The 21,877-nt window shown below is 41.8% G+C and overlaps 1 protein-coding gene across 3 annotated transcripts in view; it reads left to right on the top strand.

Annotated features, from left to right (window-relative positions):
- The window catches only part of LOC135385572 (WASH complex subunit 2-like), a 58,649-nt gene that overhangs the window by 570 nt on the left and 36,202 nt on the right, over positions 1 to 21,877 (top strand). For 2 of the 3 annotated variants that reach the window (XM_064614965.1, XM_064614967.1), the window contains exons 2-14: positions 2,040 to 2,144; positions 2,457 to 2,549; positions 2,743 to 2,814; positions 2,922 to 2,981; positions 5,452 to 5,737; positions 7,203 to 7,264; positions 7,360 to 7,603; positions 10,879 to 11,033; positions 13,330 to 13,381; positions 15,216 to 15,287; positions 20,317 to 20,454; positions 21,272 to 21,382; positions 21,549 to 21,640. In XM_064614965.1, coding sequence (XP_064471035.1) covers positions 2,040 to 2,144; positions 2,457 to 2,549; positions 2,743 to 2,814; positions 2,922 to 2,981; positions 5,452 to 5,737; positions 7,203 to 7,264; positions 7,360 to 7,603; positions 10,879 to 11,033; positions 13,330 to 13,381; positions 15,216 to 15,287; positions 20,317 to 20,454; positions 21,272 to 21,382; positions 21,549 to 21,640 — 1,542 coding nt within the window. The remainder of the gene's footprint in view (positions 1 to 2,039; positions 2,145 to 2,456; positions 2,550 to 2,742; positions 2,815 to 2,921; positions 2,982 to 5,451; positions 5,738 to 7,202; positions 7,265 to 7,359; positions 7,604 to 10,878; positions 11,034 to 13,329; positions 13,382 to 15,215; positions 15,288 to 20,316; positions 20,455 to 21,271; positions 21,383 to 21,548; positions 21,641 to 21,877) is intronic. The other variant, XM_064614966.1, reaches the window with a different exon arrangement.

The following is a 21,877-nucleotide window of genomic DNA, read 5'->3' on the forward strand; positions in this document are numbered from 1 at the left end:
CCGCATTAGCTCTTCAGTGACAGATGTGCCATCGAAGCGTTCCATCTACGGGTACATCGTTGTATTGCATTCTTGTTCCGCTTTGAAATGGTAACTACCTCTTAATCTAGACCTCGATGGGATCTTGGCTAAGCTAACAGGCTGATCAAATGTTGCATCTGAGATATGTGACTTTTGGGCGTTTGGATAAAGCATAAAATCTGATTAGAAATGTATAGAAAGAGTTCAGTATAGAAAGAGTACATTACGTCCTTACTTTCACTTAGATTGGTGAAGCATTGCACCAGCATGACACTACCAGCACCTCGTCATTATAGAGCTATCCGACACCGTGTAACTGACCATACCCAAAAAATTAAGGTTCCAGGTTCTCCGATTTATCCGAAAAACGTATGCCCATTAAATTTTAAGCAATTTGGATTTATCCAAGAAAACTCCGCATGCATGGTTTCCAATGGTCGAGAACTGAGCAAGAAAAGCCATGCCTTGATGACTGGTTGGGTCATTTCCTTTGGTGTTGAGATTATCTCGCATCACGGGTTACCAACCTCTGCGACGAGGAAGGGTGGCTCTGTTAAGCCAGACCCACCGTGCAGCCGTCTTTCGCGAAGCGTCCGTGTAATGCGGTGAACTCCATCCTTGCTTAGAAGGCGTTCACCATTTGAGTCACTGAATAGGGTACCTTATTTAGTGACACTATTCGATATGAGGGCATTTTGAGGCCATTTCGGCTATTTTCCTGGTCTGCTTGGAAAGTGACCAGTGCCTATAGAGCTTTTTCTTTGAATTATACTTTCTCCTCAAAGTAGACAAGGAAACACAGATGACACACAAATTGTCAATGAAAAAATGGCTAGGAAACAAGCGAGCTGGTGAAGATGATGCATAATGTAAAAACCCCGAGACTAGGGAACACGAAGGGACAGACACAACACGAACACAACACTTTTTGAGACTTCGTGTTGTGTCTGTCCCTTCGTGTTCCCTAATCTCGGGGGTTTTTACATTATACACAAATTGTCTTCCTCAAAGGGCAGCTTGATGTTGCAACACTGACAGCGTGGTCGGATGCAAACAAAAGCTGCCTAACTATTATGTAGAGGAGTACCAGGGTTCCGAGGTGTTTACGTCACCAGATGGTTGAGTTGTCTGCAAGTTCCACAGTGTTACAGTGAGTGTTTTGGAGAGGCGGCATATCATTCTTTTTGTGAATATGTCGTTTCACAGCTGTAGCTTTTTCCCCTAACTTTGGATATTAACAGAGATATGATAAATAAAAGACAAAAACTCTGAATCATTGGAACACAATAAACTCCAAAAAACATCCTCTGAATATGTAAAAAATTAGACTCCAAAAGCCTAGTATCCTACCCATAATGCAAATTTCTTATACGGTTAATAGACATTCCATATTCTTAATTGTTTACAGTGCATGCAAGCAAGCTATCCACTCAGGCAGCTTGTTGTATAATCTGTCTTCCTGAGAGTGTGACAAAATGAATTATAAGAAGCATGAGCCAGTTCATTTGAAATTACTAAATTTTCACATTGTTTAATTTTTGTCATTTAGAACACCACTTACATTTCATGTGCTTAATGTCTTCAGGATTGCAGCAACATATGCTAAATCTGAACATGGTGATTAATTTTGTTCTACACTCGGAAATGACTAGATTTTTCTGCTTTTCAAGGGCAAAGGCCTTGGAAACTAACTTCTCTGTGTAATTTCATACCTGCCTAGGGTGCTGGAAGGGGACGCAAAAAATGAATTGGATACCTGAAATGAATCCTAGTCTTGTGGAGGAAGCTGGTAAAATAAACCAAATTGAAACTAACTGTCTTTATTACAAAGAACAGCACAGGAATCTTGAACAAATGTCTTACCTTTTCAACAGCTTATTAGCACACAAGCCCCAATCGTAAGACAAACATTTTTTTTATCCACTGCACTCCCAGCCAGATCCATAATGTGCCTATTACATTGGGGCGAGCAAAATTTGTGGAAAGCGTTTACATTGATAACTGGTATGTCTTCACAGGCATGTAACTCTGAGGACGACCAAGTTAAGCCATGGGAGAAGCCGTTAACCACAGATGAGATTCGGCTGCGAGCAGCCAAGTGGACCCTAGCTGATGACTCGCAGGTTTGTATTCCTAAAATACTTTGTGAAGAGCACAGCTGTGCACAGATTTTATTGCATAGATTATATGAGAGGAATTATGATTATGAAAGGGGGAGAGGTATCGAAAGGAATGGCCCAACTTGTCTGCCATAATAAGTAGCTTCTCACTGCTCCTCTTGGTCTGTCCATCGAAGGAATTCAGCTAAGTGCATAGGAATGTGTGTGAGCGAACGCAAATGTCAAGGCCATTGTGACCTTTCATAGACACAAAAAACTACCAACATACTTTTTAATGCAACAAATCTAATATGTCATCTTTTGCATCTATTTCAGCTCCTCGCCTACCTTCAATGCATGTCAGAAGACATCATTTCTAGGACGTGTGATGTTGGTAAAGACCTAGATAGTCTCGTTCATGAAACAACGGTAAGTGTTTTGTAATCCACGTACCCTCCTAAGATTTTATTGTAGAGCAGCTTTGCCTTCACTGAGTAGAACAAGCATTTGGAATTGTGGGAACAATCTGCCTCACATGTAGCCATTAGCATAACCCTTATTTGTATAAAAGCATTTTAAGTATATAAGCTCAGTCAAACAATTACCATCTCATGTTTTATAGGTGTCTGGTGTAAAGGTTAACAACGTGGTCAATGACTTCAACCTCCTCAGTAGTCTACAGTTTATAGAAAACGTAAGTATGTGAAAACTGAAGTGGACACGTGAAGTGAACCTGACAGTGACAGAGAAAGCTGGAAAAACAAGCAGTTATGTGACTAAAATATATCATCCTTCTTTCAGAGAGTGTACGATGAAGAGGCGAAGGAAGGAGAAGGCAGAGCTATGCAGAATGATCTGGCTGTAAGCATTAGTTAAACTTATTTATTTGTGGTAGTCTTGCATACTATTTGCATAATGAAAAAAATATACATTGAACATGTTACTGAGCAAAAATCCTGTGACTAGATAGTATTCTCAATCTCCCACAGAGGTATATGAAAGCAGAAATCTCTGATCATGTAAGTGGGTACACCCCATAAGTTTGGGGCCCAACCCAAGGAGAGGTGGCCGATGTGAATGAACTAAGGCTACTCTGCACAGTTAGTCCGTGCTAACATCTGGATCTAGTGACCATGAGAAATGGTTGACCACAGAAAGACCCAGGAGTGGATTGCAGCTGTTGAAACAGCGGCACAGTTTGGGGGAACATTGTCCTGATGCAAGAGGACCCCTTCTGTAGCATAGCACATTATTTGGTCTTTATTACATTCCACAAGCAATCCATCATTGTTGGGTAGTAGCCCCTGATGAGAGTCATTTGGCAATCGGTGAGCAGCACAGCCTCTGAGTCAGAGAAAGCCGTAGCTTCGCTTTGGGTGGTGATGGAACAGACCAAACCTTCTTCAGCAGTGTGCAAGAGGGTTGTTTCTGCTGTTTGGACTGGGCTCTGCTCTCTGGGTTGAAGCGGTGTGCTCAGGTTTCATCCACAGTCACAAATGAAGCATAGAAGCCTGCAGGCTGTGCACAGAACAGGTGGAGTTTGTTTCTGGATGTGGTGTAGGCCGTGCATTTTAATCAGATGTGAGCAATCTTATGACACATCTGACAGAAATCTGTCTGTGCATGTCAAGGTACTGGTCAAGATGAACTGAACTTCGCTTTTCGGTATGCTGTGACCTGAGCAGTGGTCTTGATGTCAACTCAGTGATCTGCCATGGCATTGTCATGCGCACCATGGATGTTTTCTTGTGCAGTCACTTCCACAAGCCTCACTGTATGGAGTTCATCTTCAAGAATGTCCTACCTTTGCTTGAATTCTGTGGCTCACGTGACTGTGCTGCAGGATGGGGCATCTTTCCCTGATATCATCACAATTTCTTTGTGGATGCATGCTGAAGTTAGGCCCTTCCGAGTCAAATATTGGATGACTGTACATGCCTTCGCTTTCTCCATTTTAGTTCAAATGAGCGAACCGCTACCTACCAACACCCACCACTGGAAAACTTCATGGCACACATGCTCCATTTCTGGTGCCGTCAGTCTTGGAGAGTGCCTGCATTCTATGCTAAGATTTTGTATCCGTGCATGCTCTCCATCTGTGTCAGGCAGAGAACGTATGGGACGCCTCTCATATTTCTAGGTGTGAACTTTCCTACTGTAGATAAGTCATGTCAGATGTTGCCACATTGGTATATTGACACATATACTGTATACACTGGGTCATAGGTCAATCCTGTGTATAAGCCGACCCCATTTTCTGAAGAGAAAACTAAGGAAAAAATATGGCTCATTGACTGGCTTATAAGACTAGGGTAGTTTTCTGTGCCCAGGTTTTCTTGGGGAAAAAATAGTCCAGATTACACAGTAGCCAGCTTTTGGATTGCCAGACATACAGAGAGTTCAGTGTACACTTCCATACTGCATGTAAATCACTGCTTTGTTGCACGTTGTACTGTTGGGGACATGGTTAGCTAAAATCGCCACTTAGTACTTCGCCGTCCCATGTTACCTCTGTTGCGCTTGAAAGTGTTGTGCCAATATTGTATTTGAAGGTGGACCCTGTGCTGCACATGTTTATTACTTGAAAGAAATAGTCTCGCAACACCTGGAGATTTGAGATGAGATAAACCACTGAGTGTTGATTTTAGACAGCCCCCTACAGTACAATCATAGTTACTGCAAGCTTGAAATCCTGAATTTTCTTGAAGCGTACATCTCATCAGTATTCATGGCATCGGAGAGGGACAAGAACTTAACACACACAATCACATTCTACCAACTCTGTGTGTGTGTGTTGTATTCTCATCCGGTCCCGGGCCCTGAATATTGTCGTAATTAACCAAGTCGCTCAAGTCAACACTACTTTGGTACTAAATCTGTTTTCCACAAATTTCCATGAAGCATCCATGTTGTGTTCTGTATCTGCTCAGCGATGTTATTTACGGTCTCTATGCATATATGCAAGGGTCATACAATAAATAAGTTTTCCAGTTGTGGAAAAATATTACACACTCATTTAATGTTGAAACATTTTATTTATACATTAGGACTTCTATGTTATGTGCCTACGTAGTCACCCTCTTTTTGCAAAAAGCTTTGGTACCGTGCTACCTGTTTATCACAGCATCTCTGTGCCACGCCATGTCCCATTTGAGACTTCAATCCACCCAGTGGCATAGCCAGAAGGTGGCTTTGGGGGTTCTACCCTACCTCCTAAATTTGGTTGTGCATTTGGAAAATGGGGTGAAATGCTCCTCCCCATCAAAATAAAAGTTTAATTTCGATTTGGTTACCCTGAGCTTATCACACACACTCGTTTTGCTACCTGTAGCCTCAGAGCAAGGAGGAACAAGAAGCTGCACTTCTGGCTCGAGTAACCAAAGCCTGCCAGCTGGGAATAGATGTAGTCCGATCAGCCCTGGAGCCTTTGGACTTGCCAGCAGAAGCGGATTCTGATGAGTCTGAAGATGAAGGAGGCATTCCAGCAAAGCAAAGGGCTCTTTCACCCATACTTCGGTCCAAGGACCCATACCTGGATAGACCTCTGCCGCACCTAATTGGCTCGCAGGCTTTCCTGGATGACGATTATGTTGGCCTTGGGGATATCTTGGCTGAAGGTACAATTTCAATTGACTATTTATGTGTGAGCATTGGCTTATGTGCACATCGCACCACAATATTGCAATTTTTGGGTGATGACTTGGAGTTGCAATGGGTTGTTTGTAAATCAGATATAACGCGTTTTTCCCTTTCAAAATGGTGACAAGGCTCATTCGAAGCTCATCAGTTCTGCGATAAAAATATTCTCATTTTGGGCTCATCTTAACTCTGACCTAGGGTCTTCAAAGTTTTATCTGGTTACATACAGGGTGTTTCACCAAATGTGTTAAAAAATTGTATTGAAAAATCTACTTCTCTGAACATTATGGGGTCAGTGCTATTTATTTCGGGGGAGATCTTTCCTACTGAACTCCGAAATTTGCCAAGGAGTAACTGCCTTGTGGTCATAATCATTTTCAGATGTGTGGAGCTGCCTATACTGCCTCTTTACGAGGCATGCGTTGTTCACAGCTCAACGCATGCTTCATAACGGCATACTGTTTTCTATTAGATTAAAGTAGCAAATTACCTACAGTAGAATCTCGATAATACGAATCTCACGGGGTAGCGGAAAAAATTGGTATCAGCCAAAATTTTTATCAATGAATTAAACCAAAATAAAAATTGAGGCAAGAAAATAGACAGTGATTGTTCATTTTTCATCACTGCAAGTGAAAGAGGTCGGTCGTAATGCTTTTGTGTCTCCATTTTCGGCCAATGCTGCCCACATTCGTGAGACGATTCAAAAGGCTCGGCACGTGCTTTCCACCTGTGAGTCGCGCGACAATGTTCTAAAGCACGCCGGCTTTCGGTGAAGCCGGCTTGCCGAATGGTGGCGCGTAATGTTGCCAGAAGTTATCCTGATATGTTACCTCCACGTGTTCTTGTTGCCGTTTTCGTAAGCCAGTGCGATGTCACACAGCTTCGCGGCTTATTGTTGAGAGGGGAGTAAAAATGTCAAAACAGAGATAATGTGATAACGTTCCGGGCCGTGTAATCCCTTTGACCTTACCTCCTCCACCACCACCAAATTCATTGCCTGCATTGCACAACATGATGTAAGGGAGTTTGTGGTGAGGATGATGAGGATCTCTCTCCCTTTTCAAAGAAGGAGCTGCATGACCCGCACGCTCGCGCATCACGGGTGAACGAGCTCTGTCACATCCTTGACTCGTTTGTATCACCCGTAAAGGCAAGATAACGCGTTCATATCATCCGAACTATAATACATGGGAAGAATAGTCATCCTGACCGGGACCATTAAAGAATTTGTATCGTCCCAAACCTCGTATCGTCCGTGACCGTTTCATCAAGATTCTACAGTACTAAAAGATGAGGTCACACATAGGTTTTTACTGCCTTCCATTTTTGAGGAGGGTTCAAATATTGCTCTTTTGTTTAGCATAAATTGTGGACAAACCTTATCATTGAGTCACATGTAGTGTGAGATCGATGCCTCACAGCTGTTTTCGTTATGTGCAGAAGACGAAAAGAGCAGCCGAGGAGAATATGAGAGTGAAAAGTCTGACAGTGATGTAGAGACGGTATGTTTCAGTGCAGACACATTAGTTCGATCCTACAAGCCGTGCTCAAGTCCATGTCCAACATCCATGTGTGTCTGTAATTTTTGTTGTTATAGGAGGATGAGGATAAAATGGCTTCCAGTGATAACCGCATGGCCGAGACAATGCAGAGAGAGTTTGGAAGGAAGGAGGAAGAAAGTGAGGAAGAAGAGATGTTTGAGGAAAAAGTTCCTGTACCTCGGAAGACAACTAGGATAAGTACCAGCAGCAGTGAGCTTCAGTCAGATGAAGATAATTTTCTGTCAAGTACGACAGCAACAACTCATGTCAAGAGGGGATCTCTGTCATCGAAAAAGAGTGGTAAGCATTGGAGTTTTGTACAGTGTGCCAAAAGCGATCTTATTGGCACACTCTAGAACGTGCTTGTGAATTTCTACTCCATATACTGGCAGATTTCCTTTGTATACTCCAGTTTGGCAAATACAGAAGAGGGTGTTTTGAATTTGAAGTTTTTGCAGCACTTGTGGCTGTTTGCTAAAGGATGTTATGATGTTATGAAAGGACGTTGTGAAATCATCTATGGAATGTACTTAATCGTGTTGAGTAATTGACGTTAGAGCTGGTATAACAGACAATGGACGGAAGGATGGCAGCAGACTTTTAGCCCAGATGCCACACAGAGTAATCAAAATGAAAAAAATACGTAATTTAAATCTCGTGTGGATATTCAATGTGCCGTACGATTTAATCTGGCTACAACATAAATTACTATAGCTCTATTTCACTGGTACTTCTAGAAGCCATAAAGGTATTTCTGCATAACTGAACAGTCCAAATTTATAGTCAAAATGCTCACATTTTTGTTACAAAACCATTATGCTAAATATCCAATGAGATTTGGAAATTTGTTAATTGAATGAAGACTTCGCCTATCAAGTTTAACAAAAATTTTATCGAGCTTAGCACATGTGGCACTCAGTATCTTGAAATAGTGCTGTAGTACTGACCTGCAATTTCTTTTTTTTGTCCAATGTGGCACCCCCTTTTTAGTCATTTGGTATTTCTGTCACAGTATTTGCTATCTATCTCAAGTTGAGTTCAGTTCAGTACATACCAGTGGTGCAAAAATATCGGCAATTTCGACATCGATAATTATCGATATCTGACAAAAAAATACAGATAAATTCGCTAAAATATCGATACTGAATATCGGTATAATATCGATATATTATCGATGTAATATCAATGCTTATGTCAATATATTATCAAAATTTGATATCAATATTCGCAAGAAAAAATCAACAAATTGATACCTCATCTACAGCTTTGAGATGCTTTGAGCGACGTTATTAGTCGCCGCATGAATTGGACCCGTAGCTTCCCAAATGTTAATTGATCCGTGCTAACTGCTCTTGCATAATAAAGGCAACTGACGCGCTAGCTTAGCGAGTAATGTAACAATAGCTGCATGTGGCCCCAAAATGGCAAACAGTAGCTCATAAGCCGGGACCTTATTGTAGCGGCAGCTTTGCGGCCTCCCCGTTAATCTTGAGTAGACAGGAAGCATCTCGACTTGTATTCTTATCAGTTAATGACGCGTTGAAAAAAAGAAAGCCATATAAGTGAATCCTGGTTAATATGATCGCAACACCCTGGCATGCGCACTTCATGACCAACTTCTGGGGAGCCATGTACGACAAACCTGTACTACAAACCTGTGTAAATCCACCCGATGAATATGACAATTCCGCATTATGACAAAAATCTCTCGAAACGGCCATGGTCATACCAACTCACTGTACTGACGTGCTGATTTGTGATCGGGAAAACAAAATTAAAGGGAAAGAACAAAATGGGCAGGCTAGGAACTTACGTTTCTGGAGTGGATGCACTTCCACTCTTATTGCAATAATCCAAGTCAAATACATCAGCAACCTTAGCGAGTGCGCGTGAAAACACACAGGGAAAACTCTACCGACATAAAAACGCTGTGTCCCGCATACAATTTTCAAGGGGGGAATTTATTAACATAAGCTTACAAAGCGAGGACAACACATTTGTGCCCATTCATGAGGTGGAAAAGTGCAAGTATAACCAGAAACAAAATCCCGAATTGTCTTGCCATATTTGCTAAGTAAGCAAGTACCTGTTATGGTGAAGGAAGATGAGCTGATCAGCCATCTTTGGCTTCAGGCGACTCCTCTTTTCAGATATTATCTGTCCTGCTGCTGAAAAAATCCGCTCTGACGGTGCAGAGGTTGCGGGAACGCAAAAAGAGCTCTGGGCGTATTGGCGTGTCATTGAGAGAGCGTCTCTCTCCGGCAAAATGTCAGTTTTAGCAATAAGATCCAGAAAGTCGAGGAGCGTCCCACCTGCTGAGGGCAACATTTCGTTAATATTTCCGTGGGTGGGGGAGGCCTGTATGGTGTAATGACAACATCTTCGGCCCAGAAAGTCGGAGGGTATGGGTTCAATTCCAACCGCTGGCACCCTTTTGGACTGCACCATTTCGCCGATTATACATTCCTTTGGACCTTAATGAGGCTGTGGGTTTTGTCGTCTTCTGTGTTTCAAGCCTCATTATCACTGAGTTACTTGCATCCCGAGACAGCCATTCATCGGGATATCTGCAGACATAAAGCTACCTTGAAAAACACGCCAGGGAGAGGCAAAAGTGTATGTATGTTACCAGCTGCTGACTGCAAACTATTCCACAAAGTCATGATTTATGATACGAAGAGTCCTTACGGATGCGGATACAATCTGTAATATTACAGTGTTATGGACAAAGACGGATCCGATGCTGTTCAACATTAATTCCGCTTTATGACTTGCATTTGGTGTGGGCTGACGCCGAAAATCGACTTCACACACGAAAGTCAGGTCAAATGATCCAATAACCCCCGGACACACGCGAACCAGGAAAGCCCGGTATGGGCCAATGGGAAAGTAACTGCTTCAAAAAATGAGTTACACGAAAGCTCAATGAACAAGACCTCCTGTAGCAGTTCAGGTTCTGCAGGAATCGAAGAGAGAGAAGAAATGTAGTTTGTACACTCAGTAACTACAAGTGCTCTTAGCTCGATGTCTTGAGATTTCCATGTAGGTTTCCGGGTGCATTGCCAGAATGACATTGCGGGAAGGAGTCTACGTCCCACTCGGCTGAGCGTAAAGTCTCGCTCTTTTCTCTTCAGCTTCTAGAATATCGATATTTGTGTAGACTAAATATCGATATTTATATTGTTTAAATATCGATATTTATATTGATATCGGTATCGATAAAAATATCAATATTTTTTAACATATCAATGTTGTTGTCAGGAAAAAATATTGATAATATCGATATGAATATCGATATCGTTGCATCCCTAACGCACACACGTTTGAACTGGTAGAAGTATTTATCAAGATTCTGACATTTAAACATTTTTCCTCTCCCACATTGTTGTAACGTACATATCCCACTCTGCAAGTGACACTATCGCACTGGGTAGTATGGGGGGGGGGGGATATGTTTATTAAGAAAAAGAAAGGAGTAGTATGGGGTAGTACTATGTAGCTCCTAAGAGGCAATGCAACACCTTCTGTTCAGCCCTGACTTGTTTGCTACAGTGTGATCTTCTCACATCCTTTAGTGGACACACCATCCAATGTAGAACGCGGTGTAGAGGACCTGTTCAGTGAGCCAACAGGACATCAAGATTCTGATGAGGAATCAAATTCTCCATTCAAAACGAAAAAGGGGGCCTTCTACAGACCTGGAAAGTTGTTTGATGATGAAGAAGAGGAGGTGACTCTTATCATCTATTCATTTGATCAATTTTACGACTTGTATAGTGTGTTAATACGGTGAAACCCTGATGGCACGACCTCATGTAATAGAAGCTACTGGATTATGTGGCATTTTTACTAGTAGTGTCAGAGATCCTACAGGAATTCTGTAATTGTTCTCAGTTGTTATAATTTATGAAGCTGAGTTTCCTGGACAGTAAAAGAAAAAGTGTATACCTCCACCCTGTCCCCTCAGGGTAATCACAAAAGTCAAATAACATTTTATGTTCGCTGTTCGGAATTCCTTTGAAAGTACTGTCTGCTTCTGTTAGCAGCACTACCAGGGTTTATTCTCTCACATTTTGCAGCATAAACCGCTTGCCAACAAGTGGTATATGTAAGCCTCCCGACACTAGTAACACGATGGGGAAAGAAAGTTATGCAGTTGTAAACATGAAACAATGACAAAGACATGATGAATGTGAGTGAAACTTATGAGTATGCAGGTTTTGTTCTTGTGCATTAGTTATGAATGGACTGCACATTATATGAATGCATCTCATCATCTCTGCTGAATGAATTAGTGCTCATGGAGGCTGAAGATGCTTTAACAAATATGTTCCTGAGCAGGAGTAAAGAAGGTAGTCCTAAACAAAGTGTAAAACCGTGTAGCTCCCAGATGGTGCAATTTTTTTTTTTCTGCACGAGTTCATAATGGTACTGCAGCAAGAGACGAGGACAGAAGGTTAAAACATGAAGTAGACAAATGGCCTGTAGACTCGCAACTGGGGAAATTTTAATCAACACCATCTACATATTCAGCCCTGTGCAGGTTACGCCCACATGAATAAAACACGAGCAACAACGGTATTTATTTATTTTTATTTATTTATTTCATCACACAAGTGATTGGGAGCAGAGGCTAAAAAGTCGCGGGAGACTTGACGAGGCCCCTACCCCCTGTAGGTATCACCCAAGGGAAAACAAGCGTGCCTCGAAAGATAACAAGTGAAAAAAATAAATAACCACAAATGGCAGGAAATCGACCATCTAAGGGGGCAAGATAGGGGACCCAAGATAACGTGTTTCCAAATTTGTCAAGGCAGTTGACGGCGAACTTATGCAACGATCTCCCAGTATGAATCCCTGTTGTGAAACTGTACCAACTCCCCCTATACAGTCCTTTGATTGACTGCTAAGGTCATACAGGAGACTTCCTTTAATACGACTTCCGATAATTAGTTTTTTTCACATAGCTCAATCGAATTCGCAGGTCCTGTCAATTGCCCATCGGTTTCTATTGATAAAAAAGTTTGTTATTTCGAACGTGAAAGCAGTCCACATCGTATATAATTTGACTGATGCGTCAACGAACCAGGCACCCACGTCGCCTGCATTGCACCACACTTAGCAACAGAAAAGCTCGCCCTAAAGCTCAGGTGGCAGGTGGTGACTGAACAGTACTGGTCTGTACCGGTAACAGCAAGTTTTAGTGCATCGTACGCTATCACCTTTGCGTACGTAAGAGATAGCGCTGGTGGTTCTGCGCACACGCAAAACATAAAGAGAGCTTCGTGCATTGTGCAGAATCATCAAACTGTATCTGCGTGCACTAGTGTACTACTCGCTAAAACTCGATCATTTTGGTGGTGGTTCTGGCGAGTCCCGGGTGAGGAAACGCCTCCTTTCTCGTTTTTTCTCTCTGTTTTTTGTCGACCATGATGGATGCGGCATTCACTGTAAAGGAGCATGGAAGGCACTTGGAACATATATCTTTTTGCTGTGTCGTATGAGAATACTACTTTCGGGAACCGTCGCGCAAAATATTTCATTTGGGAAGCGCGAATTTAGTGAGAAAATTGCTTTGCAAGAGAGCATGCAGTGGCGTTGACCCGGCCCGGCGGCTCCTCGCATCTCATGCCGTCAGGTGGCAGAGCACTTTTCATTGGCCACTGAGAATCGTCTGCTAGCGAGAGCGACCAGTCGAGACACGGGGCGGGCGGCACCGCAAAAAGAGAGAAAGAAACAAGTGCGCTTGCTTCAGTATATTGGTGAGGCACATGACTTTGAAAACTTGCAGCTGAGGGGAGCAGGTTTTCTGACCTGCGAGATTGAAAGCTCTCTTGCGCTCCAGGATTATGCGCTGCACTCGTGCTTTTGCGCCAGTGTGTGTCCCAGGGTTTGTAATCATAATTTCTAGTTCTCCCGACATGTACATTCTCGAGTCTTTCCATGATCCTGTTATGTATGGAATAGGCAGCTCAGTGCAACGGCAGTTTTGCCTGTGCCAGTCATCGTATTTCTTCCTTATCTAGGGTGACCTGTTTAAAACAGAAAGCAAGCCTAAGGAAGAGGAGCCTGCAATCAGTAAGCCAGTTTTATTTTTCCTTTTAGTTTTATTTTTCCTAGGCACAAAACTTATAGGTATCTTATCTGGGTACTTTTGGATTTTATTTTTCCCAGAATTTGGGGTGTGAAAATTGGCTGGTATGTTACTGGTACATTTATGCAACAGTAGTATACACTGTATATGCAATCATCTATACTCAGTACCAATATCCAAGGTGCATAAACAACTACACAAGAGAAACGACTGCAGCTGTTGATTGTTCAGTGCAACTGTTTGACGTTTTTGGCACCTATCCCTTCCAAGGGCACATTCCAAGACGGTTTAGCAACGACTGTGAATAGAGATCGCGGGTCAGGATCTGACGAAAAACGAGGAAAGTGACAATGGGTGGCGAGTGGCGCGTTCCAGCACAGTACCTGATGATTACCGTGGAAAGCTTTACAATAAATGAAAGACCACCTAGAAAGAGTGCCAACATGAAAATGCCTTGAGAAATGAAGCATTTAGTGTGGAGATTAAGTTTTTATATTTTTTTGCTTGTTTATTGCACCCCCTTTGTAGAGACACTTGTGCAATGAAGGAAGAAAATACACAGTCCAGTCTTGTAGTAGTGGGAACACAATAAGTTCCGGGAATGAAGCACTCTTTGGAATAAAACTTTAATATTCACAAGCTTTTGTGCAGAACCTGCACTTCATCGGGTAAAGACAGGCAGAAGGAAGAAGTGCAGGTTCTGCACGAAAGCTTGTAAATACAGTCGCCGTCCGATTTTTCGGACTCGGCGGGGATCGCGCAAGAGTCCGAATAATCGAGCAGTCCGAAAAAACGAATTTCGCTTCAAAATAAACTTTACTAAGCCCTAGTAGGCGGGAAAAATTTGTCGATGCTTTCCTAACGCGCTTCCAGCTCTGCCTGATAACATCAGCTTCTATTTCCCGAAGCGACATTTCGTCACTGTAAGTACACTGACAGAGGCACCGCCGTCATCAAGTCCGCAAGTCGGCTTCACCTAACGCATGCGTGCTTTAGGTGAAGCTCGCTTTACAGCGCTGTCGCGCGACTCGCGGGCGGACAGCACGTGCTGGGCCGTTGGCCAAAAACGAAGACGCAAAAGCGCTACGACAGACCTCTTCTACTCACAGGAATGGAAAATCAACAATCAGCACTGCCTATTTTTTTTCTTTAATATTCTAGTTGGTTGATTTCTTTTGATACGAATTTCAGATGATACCAATGTTTTCCGTCACCCCATGAGAGAAATTCGCGGGTTGGGCAAACAGAGTCCGAAATATCGAGCGACGGAGCTGCACGACGTCCGAAATTTTGGACGTTCTTATACATCATCTCTATGGGACCCGTGGCCGTTCCGCGAACGAGTCCGAATAATCGAGCATGTCCGAAAAATCGGGGTCCGAAAAATCGGTCGGCGACTGTACATATTAAAGTTTTATTCCAAAGAGTGCTTCATTCCCTGGACTCATTGCGTTCCCACTTTGTAGAGCAACACTTTGGGGTAATAAAGTGTGTCATTTATGCGAGTAGTTATGGTATATCTAAAGCACAACACTGAAATATGATGGCAACTTGACAGAAACATTTCATACCCATAATTTAACACTTGCATGACCCTGCCTAACTTGAAAGCAACAGGGTAAAGTGCCTCAGCAGCAGTGCAATTGGTCAATGAATGGAGGGCATAAAAATAAAGTGATGGTGCTATGTCTGACAGCTTTCGTGCTCATATTATTACAGCCTCAGTCAGGCTTTTCCTTCCTTTCTCCTCCCCCTCTCTCCCTATCTCTCTCTTTTTCCCTCTTGGATGAGTAGGTAGTTATCAGTTTTGCATTCCAGGGACACCAAAGCATACGGGCTACACGGAGAGTGGAAAGAAGATACCTGTTGGTGGGGTCTCCATGCTAGGAGGTGTGTTGAACATCTGCTATTAGATGTTTCTGCTTTGAAAGAACATTACTTCAAATGCCTATCCCTTTATTGTTAATTTGGAATCTGTTTAATTTCTATTTCACCTACCATTAGAGCCATACAGCTGATCATGTGAGTGCACATGCTGCCATATATAAGCGTAGTTGTGTAAGTAAGGGAACATGACCTTAAACGTGTAAACTATGGTAATAAACATTAGAGCTGTGTGAATAGCAAAATTTCCATTGCGAATAGTTTACAAATATTGCACCTGCACTGCGAATCGAATCCGAATAATTTCTTCAGACGGCGAATCAAGTTCGAATAATCAGAAAAGGCCCAATTCGAATAATTTACAATACCTCATGGTGAAATATTTTGGGGTGTTGTGCTCATTCAATGATGTTCTGCTCCGAACTTGTGAGCCTTCTCACCCAGCATAACATATCGTGAGAGAAGGGTCCGTCAGTGTTGGGTATGGTAGACTGCATTATTAGTGGGATGAACTGCATTTGGGGTTAGTCAACATGTTCCATGCAGCCTGCTTTGTGTGCATCTCCTCATTTCTATGTTTACATTGTGAATAATGTTAAAATCTGGGTAAGTTGGTAATCCATTTTTAAATACATTGTGAATTTCCTGTACTTTTTTAGAAACTGCACATATTTCCATCTGTTACTGAACATAACTCTGAAAGTTGGGAGTACATTTAGTGGAACATGCAGTGCCCAGAGTATAGTGTTGACCATGAGCTCACAGAAGTTGCAGGCTTTAGTGACAGAATATTGTAAACAGTGTAAAGTGGGCTTCACCTAACACTCGAGTGTAATGAGGTGAAGCTGACTTGCAGAATAGAGCCGTACATCAAAAGAACAAGGGCGGTAACGTGAAGTAGGCTTCACCTAACTCTTGTATCTAATGAGACGAAGCCCACTGGCAAAATGACGATAGCGACACTTCGCTTCAGTACTATTTGCAAAATATTCGAAAATTTCAAATGAACAAAATACAGAAGCCGACACTGAAGATTTTTGTTTAAGTTTAATTTGTACAAGCTTTCGCGTGGAGGTCCACGCTTCCTCAGGTACAAAGTGAAGTGGTGACACACATAAGTATATATAGTATAGACACTGCTGTACAAAGAAAGGGAAGAGGAAAGGAGATATGGTGCCACATGTCTGTGTACAATGAATAGCTGGGCAGACGGATAAGTGACCTCTAACCGTTTAAGAACAGTAAAAGGTGTTGTTGTGAACAAAAAGGCTCGCCAACCCAGTTTCGCGGAAGGGGGGTCAGGAGTATGGGAAACGAGTGGCCCAGAATGGACAAAAGGGAAGGTTACGGATTATCTAACGGAGTACCAGACGATGACTGAAAGTGGGGATTCAAGAATTGTGCACAAATAAATATAGATATATAGCTACTAAATTTACATAAGCGGATATAACGAGCCAGGACTAAGATTCAGACCATTTGGTGTGAGACACTTGAATTGCGAAATTAAGTAGGACTCTCTATTCTTACGTTTAATGTCGGTGCGGAACCCAGATTCTAGCAATATAATTTTCAAATCAGTTTCAAAATCGTGATTAGGTTGATTGAAGTGAATGGCAACAGGAGTTTGGCGGGCATTTAGGATATCAAATTTGTGGCCATAAAATCTTTTTCTCATTGTGTTGGAGGTTTCACCGATGTATTGTGAATTGCACTTGCTGCAGAATATCAAGTAACAAATATTGGGTGAATTACAGTGGAGTGAATGACGAATTTTCAAACAGAAGTCACCCAAAGTGCTACGGGCAATGGTGGACGGCGCGATAAATTTACAGGTCTGGCACCGTGTACTACCACAGGGATAACAACCCGGCGAGCGCTTCATCATGCATGATGACGTGAGGATGTCGCGCAAATTTTTCGATCTACGGAATGCTACTAGTGGGGGAGTGGGAAAAATTTCCTTTAATTGCTCGTCAGCATGTAATATATTGAGGTGGCGTCTAAGAATGGAATTGGTATTGACAAGTGATTTATGATATGTGGTGGATAAAACTACATTACGTAAGTCCTCTTTACGTTTCGGGGTGAATAAGGACTCCCTGGATAGGCTAGATGATTTGGCAAACGAGTCATGGATGAGTTCAAATGGGTAATTTCTTTTTTCGAAATCAGATACCATTTGCTGAGCATGTTTTACAAAATCAGTCTGATCTGAGCAGATTCGTTTCAGGCGCAAGAACTGACCATATGGAATACTCCTTTTCTGGTGATTGGGATGATAGCTTTCATAGTGGAGATACTGGCGCTTGTCCGTTGGTTTCTTGTATAGTTCAGTAGTCAGCCTACCAGATTTACATGACACTGTCACATCAAGGAAGTTGATGGATGACCTTGAATAGTTACAGGTAAATTTAATTTTGCTATGCAGAGAATTGAAGTGATCAAAAAATGACTGCAGAGATGCCTCATCACCAGACCAGAGGACAAAAATGTCGTCGACAAAAATGTCCTCTGGTCTGGTGATGAGGCATCTCTGCAGTCATTTTTTGATCACTTCAATTCTCTGCATAGCAAAATTAAATTTACCTGTAACTATTCAAGGTCATCCATCAACTTCCTTGATGTGACAGTGTCATGTAAATCTGGTAGGCTGACTACTGAACTATACAAGAAACCAACGGACAAGCGCCAGTATCTCCACTATGAAAGCTATCATCCCAATCACCAGAAAAGGAGTATTCCATATGGTCAGTTCTTGCGCCTGAAACGAATCTGCTCAGATCAGACTGATTTTGTAAAACATGCTCAGCAAATGGTATCTGATTTCGAAAAAAGAAATTACCCATTTGAACTCATCCATGACTCGTTTGCCAAATCCTCTAGCCTATCCAGGGAGTCCTTATTCACCCCGAAACGTAAAGAGGACTTACGTAATGTAGTTTTATCCACCACATATCATAAATCACTTGTCAATACCAATTCCATTCTTAGACGCCACCTCAATATATTACATGCTGACGAGCAATTAAAGGAAATTTTTCCCACTCCCCCACTAGTAGCATTCCGTAGATCGAAAAATTTGCGCGACATCCTCACGTCATCATGCATGATGAAGCGCTCGCCGGGTTGTTATCCCTGTGGTAGTACACGGTGCCAGACCTGTAAATTTATCGCGCCGTCCACCATTGCCCGTAGCACTTTGGGTGACTTCTGTTTGAAAATTCGTCATTCACTCCACTGTAATTCACCCAATATTTGTTACTTGATATTCTGCAGCAAGTGCAATTCACAATACATCGGTGAAACCTCCAACACAATGAGAAAAAGATTTTATGGCCACAAATTTGATATCCTAAATGCCCGCCAAACTCCTGTTGCCATTCACTTCAATCAACCTAATCACGATTTTGAAACTGATTTGAAAATTATATTGCTAGAATCTGGGTTCCGCACCGACATTAAACGTAAGAATAGAGAGTCCTACTTAATTTCGCAATTCAAGTGTCTCACACCAAATGGTCTGAATCTTAGTCCTGGCTCGTTATATCCGCTTATGTAAATTTAGTAGCTATATATCTATATTTATTTGTGCACAATTCTTGAATCCCCACTTTCAGTCATCGTCTGGTACTCCGTTAGATAATCCGTAACCTTCCCTTTTGTCCATTCTGGGCCACTCGTTTCCCATACTCCTGACCCCCCTTCCGCGAAACTGGGTTGGCGAGCCTTTTTGTTCACAACAACACCTTTTACTGTTCTTAAACGGTTAGAGGTCACTTATCCGTCTGCCCAGCTATTCATTGTACACAGACATGTGGCACCATATCTCCTTTCCTCTTCCCTTTCTTTGTACAGCAGTGTCTATACTATATATACTTATGTGTGTCACCACTTCACTTTGTACCTGAGGAAGCGTGGACCTCCACGCGAAAGCTTGTACAAATTAAACTTAAACAAAAATCTTCAGTGTCGGCTTCTGTATTTTGTTTATGTGATCTACAGGACTTGACTCCCCTCTTCGTATACGCATCCAAAATTTCAAATGCTGAATATGGGTTGTGAATGGAATTCGAACAGCATCAGATATTTGTTTCATATTCGAAATTTCGAATATTTGCACATCTCTAATAAACATGTTCATTTATGTACTTGGACATTCAGCTACTGCATTTTTTATAATACAGGTGTGCAGAATGTCATTGCCTAAAAATGATAATTGTCAAGAAGGCAATGTTTTCAAATTTCATCTCTACTGATAGAGTTCAAAAGTGCACTCCTCTGCAAATGATACATAATTTCTGCTGGTCGTCATCAGGATATGGAGACATTTGTGGCATGATGACATTTTCTGTTTATTTGTTTATTTCACTGAAAGTGGCTACATATTTTACTAGAAAATGAAGAATGTGTATACAGTAGTATACTAAAAGGGTGTCTTTTGAAGTTGTAAATAATGGATATCTACAAGAACAGAGCTGCAAAAAGGAGGGCACCTCCAGCTGGTGATGCCAAAATTTAGATGCACAAAGTAGAACAAGCAAGCTAGCTTACGCATTTACTCTCAGAAAGGCAACATTTCTTTGAGTTCCAGGAGACACATGAAGTGAAGTGAATAGGTAGTCCACTTCGTTGGTGCTTTCGCAAATTAAAGTAACTCTTGTCTTTTCCACAATTCACGTTATTACTTGCATTTAAATTGATAGTTCAGAAGAAATTATTGAAAATGATTAGTCAAAGAAAACCTTGAAGATCATTGCAACAATGGAAATCTAAATGTTTGGTTCCTGTCTGTACTTCAAACTGTTCCTGTTCTAAAATGTTTCTCAGGATATCAGAAGAGGTAAATGAACAGCTTGACAGTCGCTTGTTCACTCTCAGAGGCTGTGAAAAGATACTTTGCAGGGACCATGAAATACTCAGTGCATTAATTTTATACTGTATGAACATGTTCAAATCCCACAGAAAATTAAACATATTACAGAATCCTATTTTAATTCTGCTGTGTCACGTTTCTACTCATTTTCTTTTCTAGGTGCAGGACAACCACTCTTTCAAGCCATTTCAAGGTTGAATTCCAATCCTCAAAACGAAGAAGATAATAATGTTTCACCTGCAGTGAAGACTGTGACTCGACCCGAAAGCAAGGGCAGTGCTGAAAGCGAAAGAAAAGGTAATCAACGTTTCATATACTCCAGTTTGAATGGGGATCACCTTAATAGGAATATAAACTAAAAACCAGATTGTGAAATCTACCGTTCCTTTAATGCATTCTTGTTGTGATTTTTGCAGTCTTGTGGGATACTTAAGCTTTAAAATGTACTATTTAACATGACCTATACACTGTACAGCAGAATATCAAGATGACTTTTTGTGAGCCCCATAAATGAGAAATGACGCATATCTTGTGAATGATACAGAAATGTGACAGAAGAAGTTGGTTCCAGAATTGTGACCTAGATCTCATCCTGAAATCATAGACTGATCATTATGGACTGCGCCATGTGGAGTGAGCAGTATGCTGCACATTTTACGCTTGTGAGACCCCTTAATGAGGATTTTATGTGTACGCCTTCAAACAAAAAGTTGAGCATGCTGCCAAAAATAATGCAAAGAAGTATTTTGTTAGAAATTCAAGATACATTGATAGGATAAAGCTAAAGGGAATTAGGCAAGGCACATCCTCTATGACATCCTTTCATTTGCAACTATACTTCATTCCAAATTTTTACCTTTTTTGTATCCATCAGTGTCCCCACATTCAAGATTGGGATATGGCCACTGGTCGCCCCTCAGGCACTGTCCTCTATTTTCCTATAACATGGTTTATGTTTCAATGCATCTTTGACAAAATGTTCTCTCTGGAGTCACACTCTGTACCCGGAGTCAGAATGTTGAAATTCAAAATTTTAAAATTTGAAGTTTTACTTCTAATGCTCCATCAAATTATGTTTCACAGCACATAGCATAGTTGTTCTGGTTACTTCTAGAAGTTTTCGAGCCAGCTAAAAGGGAAGGGAAAAAGGAACCTAGCCCAGTGAAGAGTGTGGTTGAGGATTTTGACGATGATGACCTGTTTAGTGTGCCTCCAACGAAGAAAGGTAAAGTTCCTATGCATATCTACTTCTGTTTGTGATGTTCAAAGGGAATGCCCATATCACACTGAACATAGCTCTCACAGAAAGAAGGTATTTTGTCTTAACTGAATTTGGATGTTATTAATTTGGTGTGAAACAACCTGTTTAGTGTGACTAATACTACATGCAGCAGGCCAACCTAAAAGAGCAGGCCCTACACCTCCAAGCAAATTGTTTGATGCAGATGATGACGATGACCTGTGGTTATCTGGACCAAGCAAGGTATTCAGTCGTTTCTCCGTTTTATGCAGTTCTGCTTCACGCAAAGAACATGCACCACTGACATGCCATGGCTGATTTTAAAAAATGTACAGCACAGGTTAATAGTACACACCAGTGGTCAGCCATCCCGTACAGAAAAATGGGTACATGTAACTTTTTCGGTTAATACAGTAGCCGACAGATTCTTCAGACTCGTTCGATCCTGTGGACTCCGACGGGGAACGGTGACCTTCGCCA

Source organism: Ornithodoros turicata, chromosome 2 (genome assembly GCF_037126465.1).
Source record: "Ornithodoros turicata isolate Travis chromosome 2, ASM3712646v1, whole genome shotgun sequence".
Taxonomy (NCBI): domain Eukaryota; kingdom Metazoa; phylum Arthropoda; class Arachnida; order Ixodida; family Argasidae; genus Ornithodoros; species Ornithodoros turicata.